This window comes from Lissotriton helveticus, chromosome 7 (assembly GCF_964261635.1).
Source record: "Lissotriton helveticus chromosome 7, aLisHel1.1, whole genome shotgun sequence".
Classification (NCBI taxonomy): domain Eukaryota; kingdom Metazoa; phylum Chordata; class Amphibia; order Caudata; family Salamandridae; genus Lissotriton; species Lissotriton helveticus.
Window position 1 is genome coordinate 1,843,763,821 of NC_136068.1, and position 15,299 is coordinate 1,843,779,119.

General features: G+C 44.2%; 1 protein-coding gene across 1 annotated transcript in view; it reads left to right on the top strand.

Annotated features, from left to right (window-relative positions):
* Positions 1-14,794, top strand: part of LOC144769739 (killer cell lectin-like receptor subfamily B member 1B allele B) — a 115,686-nt gene extending 100,892 nt beyond the window's left edge. Inside the window, exon 5 of the mRNA XM_078653919.1 lies at positions 14,650-14,794. Within this exon, the coding sequence (XP_078510045.1) occupies positions 14,650-14,785 (136 nt within the window). The 3' untranslated portion in view covers positions 14,786-14,794. The remainder of the gene's footprint in view (positions 1-14,649) is intronic.
* The last annotated feature ends 505 nt before the right edge of the window (positions 14,795-15,299 follow it).

Sequence of the window (15,299 nt, forward strand, 5' to 3'; positions counted from 1 at the left end):
GTTGGACATAGCTACATCTATTGGGCTCAAAGGTACGCTGAAAACAGGAATTTACCTAACCTCAATTTACAAGATGTGGAAATTAAGTGGTTTGGCCACAGAGGATTAAAATGTCACCAATTGATACCATTGGTGAAAACCTTTATGCATTTGCCAAAACCTGACCTGTTAATTGTGCACTGTGGAGGTAATGATTTGGGCACTTTGACTGGGGTAGGTCTGGAAATGCTTTTAAAGGACACCTTTGAGCAATTGATGGCACTTTTTCCTCAGACTGCCTTGGTATATTCAAATATATGCCAAAGACAGAAATGGAGGTGGTCGAACCAATTTTGTCCACAAATTGAGAAATCGAGGAAGCATGTAAACAAATCTGTTTCAGCTTACATGAGAGACCATGGAATGGGCTCCCTGTACAACAATAACTTGCGTTACTACATGCAAGATATCTACAGAGGAGATGGAGTTCACTTCTCAGATGAGGGCAACAGAGTTTTCACTCTGAATTTAAGAATGTGCATTGGTACCTACTTATAAGTACCTAAATGTACCATAAACCCAAAAGCTCTTCTCAGAGCTACCCTACATCTGATCACTCACAATTATTATTGTACTCTAACTTTTTTCACTAATTTTCAAGAAAGTACGCTCCCCAGAACGCTTCCCGGTTCGCGAACCGAGCGCACTCCACGCAAAAAAACTAAAAAAACGGTATATATTTTTTTGCCCTGCGAGAACCTTTCAAAGCCTCCACATCAAACCTAGGGGGTCAGGGACGATCTACTATGCCCCCTTATGGTCATTTGCCCCTTCGCTTTGGCCTCCTCTTGTCTCTCGATCCTACCGAGAGACAAGATGGCGGCCGCTACGGACTGTTTGGAATGTTTACAGACGCCGAAAAACCAATCAGCTTCGCAAACCTCCGTAACGCGAAAAGTACGCGAAGCGGAGCGCTGTTACAGATATATATCTTTTTTTGAACGTTAATTTCTCAAAATCCACTGGAGCACATATATTGAGACCTAGCAAAGGCACATCGGGCTACCAGTCCCTACAATTTTGCCAAGTTTCGTGCAAATCCATTCAGCCGTTCGATTATTATTATTATTTTTTTTTTTGCCCCGCGGGGCCCTTTTAAAACCTCCACATCAAACCTAGGGGGTCAGCGAGGATCTACTATTCCCCCTTATGGTCATTTGCCCCTTCGCTTTCGCCTCCTCTTGTCTCTCGATCCTACCGAGAGACAAGATGGCGGCCGCTACGGACTGTTTGGAATGTTGACAGACGCCGGAGAACCAATCAGCTTCGCTTCACAAAGCTCCGTTGCGCGAAAAGTCCGCGAACCAGACCGCTGCCTGGTCCGCGCTTACAGATATATATCTTTTTTTAAACGTTAATTTCTCAAAATCCACTGGAGCACATATATTGAGACCTACAAAAGGCACATCGGGCTACCAGTCCCTACAATTTTGCCAAGTTTCGTGCAAATCCATTCAGCCGTTCGGGCTAAAAGTGAGGCCAACCGCCCTATGGAAATTAACATGGGAAAAACGCGTTTTGGGACCCCCCTTTTTTCTCGGCCCCCCCTTGACGAACCCCCCCCAAATTTTCAAAGGCTGCTCAGAAACAAAATGTGCCATTTTCCTGAAAATTTCAGCCAATTCCGTCCACAAACGGCAAAGTTATTAGACATAGAATTTTCAAAAAACCCATAGAGAAAAAATCCTAACTATATATACCTACTGGCGACCGCCAGTAGGTAATATATATATATATATATATATATATATATATATATATATATATAAATATATATATATATATATATATATATTCTGCTACTCGCCTCCTCTCCTCGTTAGAAAAGTCACAGCACTCGCGGGGAGAGTCAGTAGATTTTATTTGACCCTCAACCGCACCAGACGCGTTTCGGCAGTCGCCTTCCTCGATGGTATGAGGGCACGCCAGAAACGGCCATATTTTATGTTTACTCGTGACCACATTTCCTGTTTGCTACCAGCATGGACACAAACAAAGGAACAATACCAGAAGCAAGGCACAGAGAAGAAAGAGCCATTTAGGATGATAACTACCTGTTCGAGTGGGGCAGGGATGTTGAGAACGGTCCTCAGAAGAAATTGGAATCTATTACGGACGGATCCCATTATTGGGTTGGATTTACCAGCACGTCCGATGTTGACTTTCAGAAGGGCAAGAGCTCTAAGAGATACACTTATGAGCAGCCATTTTGTACGAACGGTTCCAAAACTGTTTGGCGAAGCACCCCATGGATTTTATCCATGTGGCAGGTGCAAAGCCTGTAAAAATAGTAGGAAAATCACATCGTACAAAGTAGCAGAGTCAACTAAATGGATCAGGAAGTTCCTTACCTGCAGTACCCCATATACCGTATATTGTCTGACATGTCCTTGCGGACTAAGATATATATTGGGTGTACCATTCATCAGACTAAAGTTCGTATCCTAGAACACTTATGTGCCCTAAAAAAACGTGATGTAACGTATCCGGTGGCCAGGCATTTCCAACTGCATCACAGTAGTAACAACGATCTCTTAACTTTCTTTGCCATAGATCATGTCCCAGTCAATCTGAGAGGGGGGGGGGGGTAGGATAATGAGGCTCAGAAGACTAGAGTCCAGGTACATAATAGATCTGTGTACCAAGTCCCCCTGTAGAAAATGGAAACCTTCTCAGGGGTCCCACTGATACTTGGTCCTTTTAAACTAACAAAGAAGAAATTGGCACAGAAGCTGAAATATAAAAGTAACTAACATCTTTATTAACCTCGAATGAGGGAGACTATGTCACACAGAAGCCTTAGCAACTGAATGAGGCAGTCTGAAGAGTACAGAAAACAGAGGCCTTATACATGCTTAGGGTTACATAGTCCGCATAAGACCAAGGGGCAGCCCTGGCTCATGTAAGCATGCAAAATGACTAATATGGACATGCAAGATCTGCTTGCTCAACAAAGTGGGAGGAGAGTTACTTCTCCATAAAGCAGCAAAAATAGCCTGGCAGTTCTACAAGATGAGCAGGTGCATTCTACTAGCTAGGCTCTTCTGAGCATGTGCTAGGTGAAAGATGCTAAATATAGTTCGTTTCTAGGCAGATTACAAGAGCAGTCAACACTGAGGGAGTACAGAGCACATGGCGAGCACGTGGCAGCACATGGCAAACAAAATGACTGCCAGAAATACAAAATGGCTTTCAGCTCATGCTAACATATCCGTCCAATCTTTAACAGATGGTCCTTTTAGCATGTTATGTTATGTTATGTTAAAGAAATTTATTGAGCGCGGCTAACACCATTAGGTTTCTTGGCGCTTGTGCTGAGGGAGCAGTGAAAAGAGCGTGAGAGCAGAAACTAATTATAGGACTCGGTAAAGAGGAAGGTTTTAAGGAGGGATCTGAACCTGGAGTATGGAGAAGGCAACCTAAGAGGAAGGGGAAGGGAATTCCAAAAAGATGGAGCTAGAAATGAAAACCTAAGGCCACCGTGTTTTTTCCTCTTAAATCTGGGAACTGATAGCAGGGCCATCTGGGATGACCGGAGATTGCGAGGAGGAGCATACGGGTGGAGAAGGGAGGAAATAAAAAGGGGACCGTGGCCTGCAAGAGATTTTGAAATAATGCAGCCTAACTTAAACTTACAGCGAGCAGATACCGGAAGCCAGTGGAGACTTTTTAGGAGAGGACGAACGTGTTGATCTCTAGGTTGGTTGGATCAACTGAAGTCTCTTAAGTTGGTAGTCAGGAATGCCTACATACAGTGCGTTTGCGTAGTCAAGCCTAGAAATGACTAACGCAAGCAAGGCCAAAGTAAGAGCTTCGGTAGTGAGTAGGCGAGAGATTTTGCGGATTTTCCTGAGTTGGAAGTGGCTAGAGGACACTACTGTGCTGATCTGGGGCGTCATAGAAAGATCGTTACTAACGACGACTCCCAGGCTTTTGGCTGAGTTAACTGGGCAAGGAGGGCTGCCCAGACTTGCCGGCCAAAAGGAAGGTTGCCAAGGATTGGAGAGTCCCCCTACAAGAACCAGCTCGGTCTTGTCGGGGTTGAGCTTCAGATGGTTTGAGCTCATCCAATTGCTAATGAAGCAGAGCGTGTTTTGAAAAGTAGTGATTGATTCGTCAGAGGAATCAATGGTAAAGACCAGTTGAATGTCATCCGCGTAATTAAACGCGATGACACTCAACCCACGAAGGGAACGGATTAAAGGAACCAGGTACAAATTAAAAAGGAGGGGGGACAAAGAGGAGCCCTGCGGGACGCCGCAGGTCAGCTTGACCTGAGTAGCGGAGAACTGGGACAGCCTGACGGCTTGTTGGCGTTTAGTCAGGAAAGACTGAACCCAGTCCAGGGCGGTACCCTGGATGCCAGCCTCTCTGACACGGTCGACCAAAATACCGTGGTCGACCGTGTCAAAGGCGGCCGACAGATCCAAGAGGACCAGAGCCTGACCGATGTTGGCGTCGGCCCCTCTGCGCAATTCCTCCATCACGGAGAGGATAATAGCCTCTGTGGAATGCGCAGGTCTAAACCCGGCCTGCTGGGGGTCCAAGACGCACGAGTCCTCAACAAAAGTGCTAAGGGTTTGGGTTACATGTGACTCCTGGACTTTACTGAGGAAGGGGAGGAGGGATATAGGGCGATAGTTGCTCATGATGGAGCATGAGTTAAAGACATTCCCATGATCCAGTAGGAACATAGAAAATATTTGCACATTAATTTTCATAATTTTATCAATATCCTAATTCATTGCTAGGTGGGCATTTTCCATTCTAGACATTTCATTAAGTGGGTATATATAAGGTATAAGCAGGAACACAAAGAGAACAAAGCATTGGGTCATCATTAACATACAGATAGCAGGAGAGAGAAATGACCACTATTACAAACAGAAATATCATTTTTCTAGTCCTAAGCAAATGCAAATCCTAAAATCATCTAGTAAACATTTCCAGGGCTCCTATGCATTGCAGTGACTATTCATTTTAATTTCAGAATAGCCAACAACACATCTAATAAAAACATTTTCCAATTGACTTTTACATTTTCCTTTTATGAGGGCTAGAACATCAATCATATCTGGGACCAGGAGGACCATACAGGGCCATAGAAATTAGGACGAAGAGCTGTAAAGGGCTGCTCCTCCTCAAATATGGGACGACTAAAGGGATACATTATTGACAAAAAAAGAAGTCCTTGGGGAAATTGAAGCCGCTGTACAACCAACCAGAGGGGAGTCTTCTCCCTGTGTCCGTTTGAGCCTCACAGGCAGGCTCTTGTTGTTTCCACGGTGGAGCTGCACAACTCGCAACTCAAGAATCACAGCCCAGTTTCAAGGAAAAAGTCTCTTCTTTCAGGATAGGGCAGTCACCCACCAGGGCAAATGCTCTTAGCGATCCTGTCCAGTGTCTCAGGCAGTGCACCAGTTTTCTTCACTTCAATCTAACAGGCAGCAGAGACACAGCACCTGTACCCTAATCTCAAGTCCTTCCCTAACTCCTGTATTGCTCTGCTGGCGCAGGCTCATTCGTTGGGGCCACACATTGCATTCAGTGTACCCAGGTATCTCTTGACCAACAAACAAAGGAGCAAACGTGCATTCACTTTAGGACCAGGATCCAGAGGCCTTATGCAAGGATCTCTGAAGCAACCCTTGTTTCAAAAGGGGTCGCCTCAAGCAAAGCCTCCTCGCCATTCTGGTCGGTCTGTGACTCTCAGCTGGGCATGATCCACAATTTCTCCTTTCTGATTTTTGACCCCTTCTTTTGCCCAAGACAGTGGCAGGGGTACACACTACATCACAGGGCTTCCGCCTTCACTGAGGTCCTAGTTGCCAGCAATGCCTGTGCTGGTTACCTTCACTTTGGCTTCAAGCTGGACTGGTGCTGACGCTGACTCCCCAGGCTAAATCTGATGTCCGGGCCCCTCTGGCAATGATTGTAAGGCAGCAAATATCTATTGGTGGACAGAACAAAAGGTCTTTAGACAAGGCACAGAAACAGTCTATTAACAGAGAGGATAGTCTTAGAATACTTCCTAGTCTTGGGACGCCCCATATACTAGCAAGGCACCCAAGAACCACTTTCATCTGTCTATGAGAGAGAATAAAAAACAACAGCTTGGACCTATTGGCAAGTATAAAAGGAACTCTTTGGTGAACAAGAGTAATACATCTCCCAAGCAGCCAAGGAAGTCTGTATTAATTTACTAAATTGTGAGGAAAAGAGAAAAACAACACAGACATACCCTAAACCCTTACATTGGTATATTCCTGTGTACTAATCTGAAAAGCCTCAAAAAAGGAAATGTTCTACACTTTTGCTCATAAACTTTACATTACTTGTACAGGATGAAAGCACCTACACGGTATGCTTTAAGACCATGCTCAAATGTTATAGGAGCAGCAGGAAAATCTAAAACTGCTAATTTAACAGGAGTTTCTTATCTATAAAACAACATTTCCTTCAAAACATGTTTTGCTAAGGATCACATGGGCATCTTCCCTATGTTCTACTTTTCATGATCCAAACTATGCAACATCAGCTCTAATAAGGACTGTCAGTTTATTTACACAGACTAGCTAATAAAAAACTAGCAATGCCCTTGCAAAACTATGTAGCATGGAAAAACATACAATAATGGTGTTATCACCTACGAATTTTAGAACAAAAACTACCCACATCTAGCTCCCCTTAAAGGTCAAATAAGGGAACAACAATCTAGACTATTTATCCTGTCATAATTTCATCAAACAGGATGGGCAGTAACATAACATATATACTAATTCATTTTATTAATGCTAACAATGTTTAAAACAGTATTACTAAATAGCCAATTAAATGTCTCATTGCTATTTCACAGACAGCTTAGACAGGCTAAAAAAAATTGAGAAAAAGAGAGAGCAACATACATTTTACATAGCCTTAATTTGTAGAGGAGCTAGCCTCCTTCCCCCATTTTGACAGTAGGAAACCTGAAACAGGTTTCACTTCTGTCAACACTATCAATCCCTATTTGTAGCAACTGGCCATAAACAAAGTTATAGGAGGTACATAGCACTTTTGAGGAGGTAAAGAATATGAATACCCAAACCCCAATCCTTTTAGCAAATGTACAAATGTAACATGAGGGCGAATGAATTCAAACTAAATCCCTTTAGCTCAGCCCTAGTACGCACCAAACTAAAAGCTTTAGTGCTGTATATATGGCCAAGCTCACATATACAATTGTATTGTGGTATATTCATATGAGTGCATACAACTTGCTTTTGCCAACAAAAAAAATAAGCACATCTCCTCCTTCTTTCCCTGCGCTGCCATCTTGTCTTTCAAAAAGTTTCAGATCTCAAAATGTCAAAGCAGAACTTGCTCTGGTAGCCCTGCCAGTCTTCTGAATATAGAAGAGACTTTTAACTCTTCCCAGCTGTCCTATTCTGTGTGCGAATGCTGCCCCATTCCCCTGTTTGTCAGTTTAGAGTCAAGAAAATAACTTCTGCTCATTTTTTATACATATTTTCAATTATAAGCAGTGTGCAGTAGACTTGTATAACAATATAGAAGTCAGCTATTTGTATTATACCTAAATGTATGCATTTACTGAAGCCTAAGGCACTTTAAAAACTGCTTTGATTGGAAAAAAATGCTGTTTAAATAGTGAATTTTGCCCAATTTCGACTTTGATATTTGGGGCACTTAAAAATGAATATCCTATAATTTTTTGCATAATAGTCATCCTCAAAATGTTCTCTAGGTCGCCCAGGAGTGAGAAATCAGAAATAATCATATATACCGTTATAAAAATGAGTTTTTTGTGCCTGCGCAGAGTGAAATTTCATATGCAAATATCCTCATTATGCGGTACAACACAAGTTAAATTTAATTTTAATGCTAGGAGGTCACAGTATGAGTATTAAGCTTTATACAGATTAAAAAACGAATTTAAGAGCACTAATTTTTTTAAATAATTTTTCATAATTAATTTATTTTTTATTTTTATAAAACCAATCTTTTTTGATAATTCCACATGAAAAGCAAGCTGCATCCCCTGCCTATCATATTTAGACGCATTCATTCACACGTCTAAGCACCGAAGCCTAACTTGAAACATCGGTACAAAAGGGGGTGGTGATGGACGGAGCATCTGAATCAATCAAACACTCAAACCCAGTTAAAAGATCTGGGTTTAATCCATCACCGTTCTTTAGCCCACTCTGCCACCCCAGTTCAGACATGGCTATATGCAAATCAGTCTGACCCTGTGCCTCATGGGAACAGTCCAGCCCGAACTGCCAAGCCATGTCTTCCCTGGACCGGAAACCAGCTTCCGAGGACCGGTTTCTGGCATTCCAGCCGTCTTCAGCCCGGCTTGCTTGAATCCAGTGGCAAAGTGAGCAAGGGACTCACGTCTGAGCATACCCTGCCATACTTATGGTGGCCAAAAGCGGTACAAAAGAGGGTGGTGATGGACGGAGCATCTGAATCAATCAAACACTCACACCCAGTCAAAAGATCTGGGTTTAATCCATCACCGTTCTTTAGCCCACTCTGCCACCCCAGTTCAGACATGGCTATATGCAAATCAGTCGGACCCTGTGCTTCATGGGAACAGTCCAGCCCGAACTGCCAAGCCATGTCTTCCCTGGACCGGAAACAAGCTTCCGAGGACCGGTTTCTGGCATTCCAGCCGTCTTCAGCCCGGCTTGCTTGAATCCAGTGGCAAAGTGAGCAAGGGACTCACGTCTGAGCATACCCTGCCACACATATGGTGGCCAAAAGCGGTACAAAAGGGGGTGGTGATGGACGGAGCATCTGAATCAATCAAACACTCACACCCAGTCAAAAGATCTGGGTTTAATCCATCACCGTTCTTTAGCCCACCCTGCCACCCCAGTTCAGATAAGGCTATATGCAAATCAGTCTGACCCTGTGCCTCATGGGAACAGTCCAGCCCGAACTGCCAAGCCATGTCTTCCCTGGACCGGAAACAAGCTTCCGAGGACCGGTTTCTGGCATTCCAGCCGTCTTCAGCCCGGCTTGCTTGAATCCAGTGGCAAAGTGAGCAAGGGACTCACGTCTGAGCATACCCTGCCACACTTATGGCGGCCAAAAGCGGTACAAAAGGGGGTGGTGATGGACGGAGCATCTGAATCAATCAAACACTCACACCCAGGCAAAAGATCTGGGTTTAATCCATCACCGTTATTTAGCCCACTCTGCCACCCCAGTTCAGACATGGCTATATGCAAATCAGTCTGACCCTGTGCCTCTGGGAACAGTCCAGCCCGAACTGCCAAGCCATGTCTTCCCTGGACCGGAAACAAGCTTCCGAGGACCGGTTTCTGGCATTCCAGCCTCCTTCAGCCCAGCTTGCTTGAATCCAGTGGCAAAGTGAGCAAGGGACTCCCGTCTGAGCATACCCTGCCACACTTATGGCAGCCAAAAGCGGTACAAATGGGGGTGGTGATGGACGGAGCATCTGAATCAATCAAACACTCACACCCAGTCAAAAGATCTGGGTTTAATCCATCACCGTTCTTTAGCCCACTTCGTCCATCACCACCCCCTTTTGTACCGCTTTTGGCCGCCATAAGTGTGGCAGGGTATGCTCAGACGTGAGTCCCTTGCTCACTTTGCCACTGGATTCAAGCAAGCCGGGCTGAAGACGGCTGGAATGCCAGAAACCGGTCCTCGGAAGCTTGTTTCCGGTCCAGGGAATACATGGCTTGGCAGTTCGGGCTGGACTGTTCCCATGAGGCACAGGGTCAGACTGATTTGCATATAGCCATGTCTGAACTGGGGTGGCAGAGTGGGCTAAAGAACGGTGATGGATTAAACCCAGATCTTTTGACTGGGTGTGAGTGTTTGATTGATTCAGATGCTCCGTCCATCACCACCCCCTTTTGTACCGCTTTTGGCCGCCATAAGTGTGGCAGGGTATGCTCAGACGTGAGTCCCTTGCTCACTTTGCCACTGGATTCAAGCAAGCCGGGCTGAAGACGGCTGGAATGCCAGAAACCGGTCCTCGGAAGCTTGTTTCCGGTCCAGGGAAGACATGGCTTGGCAGTTCGGGCTGGACTGTTCCCATGAGGCACAGGGTCAGACTGATTTGCATATAGCCATGTCTGAACTGGGGTGGCAGAGTGGGCTAAAGAACGGTGATGGATTAAACCCAGATCTTTTGACTGGGTGTGAGTGTTTGATTGATTCAGATGCTCCGCCATCACCACCCCCTTTTGTAACCTGAAACATTTTTTGCGCCACTTTTTAAAAGGACTATTATTTAACATCAGAAACATAAATATGCTTATAAAAAAGGGCTTTAAGAAAGGAAATCCTTACGTTAAATGTTTTCCTGTTATCCAAAATAATGAACCTGATTTTTGTAACTTTTTAAAACAGCAGTCTGAAATGCAGGATTTTACACCAGTGACAAAATCCTAGCTGAGTCAACATTCCTGTCTCTCCGTGGCCTACACTCAAAACAACAGCTGCTGCTCAGCAGTTAAAACGCAGCTGTTGTAAAGCTTTTTTTAGTGTTGAAATGGAAGCACGGTGACTGTCTATTCAAAACTGAGACATTTCTAGTTCTAAAATATGTGTGTAGTTCAGCAACATCCAATTTACTCAGATGATGTTTTTGCCTGTTTATATCTAACACAATGTATCTAAGAAAAATGTTGTAATTGTTTATTCATTGCAAAACACACAATTTCGTTTTTGAGGCCTATTTTATTCCTATTCAATGTGAATTCTAATTTTATCTTTTAAGCATTGGCAGTTTGTACATGTGCATAGTTGCTTGCTCTATAAATTTAATAGTAACATGCGGTCATTTAGCATATTATATGGTTCATTTCTGGATTTTTATTATTTTTGTTTAATATTAATTAAATGACATTTTGCATAACACACTGATGACAGCAAGAAAACACAAACACATTGAGCTCGTTCCAGACATATACAGAAGGGGGTCATACACTCAGAATCACATAATACAGCATGCTTAAGGCTAGCAATCCTTACAGAAAGAGCGCAATCGCTATTTACTTACAGAAGTATCACTAATGTGAAAACCAAAAACCACAGACATTTAAACACATATTAACCCACAGATCAACGCTTAGGACAGAAACAAAGGACAGCCCACAGACTGTTCTTAAACCAAGCCATTGGTAAATACTAGTTGTAAGTCATATTTACAAGAAGCGCTTTGCAATAGTATTCCAAAAGACTGCAAAAAAAACAGCCCAACAAACTGTTTTATTTCCAAGAAGCCAAAATACACTCAATTCACTAGTTTTGTTTGGCAGAACACCAAAAAATCGCTCTGCATATCTCCATTTATAATCGTGCGCAGAAAAGGATCCTTGTTTGTATTATGTCCATATTTGAATTCCATGGGGATGCAGAATCACCAAGGAAGAAATATGTTTTTATACCTAAACCTATCTAGCTATTCCCTCAAGGGAGCTGGCTAATTTAATTCACATCTCACTATGGTACCTCCAAAAAGTAACACATTCTTTGATGTGTGCTTGAAACAGGCATGCCAAAAATATTGCAGAATATGCAAATATTATAATCAAAGTAGCACTTAAGGTACTCTTGTACGTTGCGCTGCTCAAACAAATTCAAATAGAGAAAAATCTCCTCATTACCTGCCTACATAAATTGCAATTTACATATTACATTCATACAAATACAAATATTGGTCAATCATACTAATCCAAAGCCACAGTAAGCGTTACTAAACTACCTTACCAATCCAAGGCCTCAAAAATGAACAGCAAGCGCAGCAGAACGACTCTTACCAAACAAATGGTTGTCCAAATTCTAACTGCCAAGTTCTGAATGACCTAACGGTCTTTTTTAGACTACTCACGCCAAAAAGGTTCTCAGTCAGGAGTGACATCCTATGGAGGATCACAATCAGGAAGATCAGAAATATACTGGGCTGCAGAGACAGAGAATCCCCATAATCTCCGTGCACAGAGTACTTCCTTAGTAGAGTCCTGTCCTGTCCTCCTCAGTAGATTTCTGTCTCCTGACAAGATCACTCCTTAGATAGCTACTTCTCTGATGAGGTCCATGTTGGAGCGCCATTTGTAGAAAATAAAAACCTTCTTAGGGGTCTCACTGATACTTGGTCCTTTTAAACCAACAAAGAAGAAATTGGCACAGAAGCTGAAATATAAAAGTAACATCTTTATTAACCTCAAATGAGGGAGACTACGTCACACAGAAGCCTTAGCAACTGAATGAGGCAGTCTGAGGAGTACAGAAAACAGAGGCCTTATATATGCTTAGGGTTACATAGTCCGCATAAGACCAAGGGGCAGTCCTGGCTCATGTAAGCATGCAAAATGACTAATATGGACATGCAAGATCTGCTTGCTCAACAAAGTGGGAGGAGAGTAACTTCTCCATACAGCAGCAAAAATAGCCTGAGAGTTCTACAAGATGAGCAGGTGCATTCTACTTGCTGGGCTCTTCTGAGCATGTGCTAAGGTGGAAGATGCTAAATATAGTTCGTTTCTAGGCAGATTACAAGAGCAGTCAACACTGAGGGAGGACAGAGCACATGGCGAGAACGTGGCAGCACATGGCAAACAAGATGGCTGCCAGAAATACAAAATGGCTTTCAGCCCATGCTAACAAATCCCTGCAATATTTAACACCGAGGAGGCCTGAACAGTAATGAGGAGTTGGCAGTACACCTAGGGTAGAGGGCTCTCTTCTCTGGGAGTATGTAATTACATTTCTGCTTATGGAATTAACTGTTGTATATAATGTACATAATACTGTAACTTGGAATGTAAACATGATGCCTATAATTGCTGGATTATTGATTGGGCTGATGAACAGAATCAGAACTGCACTTTGCTCCTCCGTTCTGGAGGAATATGAACTATTAGTTTATCGATATTGTAATTTATGTTTTGGACTTTGAATTTTATTTTATTCTATTTTGGGTTCACTTTTGGGTTAGAGGACAAAGCATGGTGATGAGGGATTAGCGCTTCAGCCCATTCAGGGCAGTATTCATATTATGATGGTGCGGGTGCGCCTTATCAAATTACATCGATATATGTGGCAAAATTGCCCATCCAGGGCTTTATATCCATTAAGGTAAAATGTATTTACCGAGGAAGTCACAGTTTATATGTATATACATTTATTTTGTGACTATGTGCTGCTGAGGTATTTTATTTTCGCAGTAATATTTTGCATATGCTTTTGGTGCCGACTCTCTATGTTCTAATATGGCACTACCATTAGAATATATGTATTGGTCCTTTGTTTGTGTCCATGCTGGTAGCAAACAGGAAATGTGGTCACGAGTAAACATAAAATATGGCGTGCTCTCAAACCATCGAGGAAGGCGACTACGGAAACACGTCTGGTGCGTTTGAGGGTCTGGTGCAAGTGAAGCCAGTAGGTAGTTATAGTTAGGACCTAGTTTCCATAGGAAATCCGCAACATTCTATTTGGAATAACTTTGGCGCTGGTCGACGAATCTTCATGAAATTCTCCAAGAAAATGGCCTGCTCTGCCACGCGGCCTCCCTCCTGGAGCCCTCGAAGGCCTTGGGGACGCCAACCCCCAGGGCTAGCTCCTGCAGTGTCCCGGGGTGCCTACCCCTGGACACTGCTGTTTGCTATGATAGGTACAAAAGGGGGTGGTGCCTCGCGGCTCCCGCCCTACCATAGCAAACTGCTTTGATTTTTGAAAGAGAGAGCAGGAAACATGTTCTCTCTTTCAAAAATCAAAGCGTATTGCTTTTCTGCATGGGGAGCAGCATGTTAGCTGCTCCCCAAGCAGAAAAGCAATGCCGGCTCCCGCAGGATGCGGGGAGCCGACAGGGACCGTGGGGGGCTTGGGGACCCCTCCGCGGTCCCCAACGGAGAGGGCAGGCCCCAGGGGATGGGGTCCCCTGGGTATAAAGTTGCCCAGGAGGGGTGCCACGCGGCCCCCCTCCACCATTAAAATTAAAAAAATTAAAAAAGAGGCAGGGCCCGGGGAATGGGGTCCCCGGGCCCTTAAGGGGGCATAGGAGGGGCCTCCCTCCACAAAAAAATTAAACAGAAAAGTTGGCCATGCCCTGGGGGATGGGTCCCCGGGGCCAGAATTGGCCACGGGAGGGGGGCCACGCGGCCCCCTTCCCGTGAAAAAAAAACAACGAATTGGGGCAGGCCCTGGGGGATGGGTCTCCAGGGCCAAAAAAACCAAGAAAAAGAAGGGGGGCTACACAGCCCCCTTCTTAAAAGTAGTTTTAAAAAAAAAACAGGATCAGGAGGAGGCCACGCTCCCTCCCTGCACCTCTCTGCAAACCTGGCACGTTTGCAGAGGTGGAACTAATACTGGGGGTCCCTGGGGGCCAACTAGCCCACCAGGAGCCTCCAGTATGGGCCAGGGGGCTCCCTTGTCTATCTGTAAGGTGACCAGCCTTAAAGCCTTCCAGGCTCCCATTCCCAGGCTCGTGCTTGTATACTGTTTTTTCGGTATTCTATTGTATTTGTAATATGTGTTAGTATTTAAGCCCATTAGCAGCATTGAGTTCGAGTCAAATGGAAACTTGCTGAAAATCGAAATCTGATTTTTTTTTTTATGTTGTAGGTTTGCGGTTGAAGATTTCTCTGAATGTGCTTATCTGAACCATGCCAGAGTCAAGAGTGCGGAATGTTACAGCAAACGCAACTGGATCTGCACCAAAGTGGCTGCGTATGAACCAAAGCGCAAAAAAAATCCTTAATCCTGCAGCCCTTTCTCTAGTGCCACTGAGAGAATGTATTGCACACACTTATCCGCAGATACTTGTGACTGTACCTTCCCAAAAGCTGTCTTTCAAGAGCTTGTGAATCTCACAAGTTGCGCTGTGCTGATGAGACCCAAGAAAGTCGAAATAAGTGTGCTGCTTTCATGTATAAATAATTCTATATTGCTGCTCTACAGACTCAATCAACTGATCAAAACTGTTACGTACGTTTTCCATCATTTTCTTGTTCTAGTAACGCGGACAGCGGGGTGATGGACTGTGGACGGGAAGAGGTGTGGCGCCGCGGCCAGAGCGACTGACACTGGACGCTGGGGATCACAATTCAATCGCCGGGTCCGGCGGCAGGGGTCTGCCCAGCACCATGTGACTCTGGGCAATAGCTTGCTTAATCTTCCCAACGCCCCCCAGCGCTGGGATACCTCCGGGTAGCTGTGCGCTTTACAAATACTGGATTTACATTTACATTTACATTCCATACACTGGGAGGGGC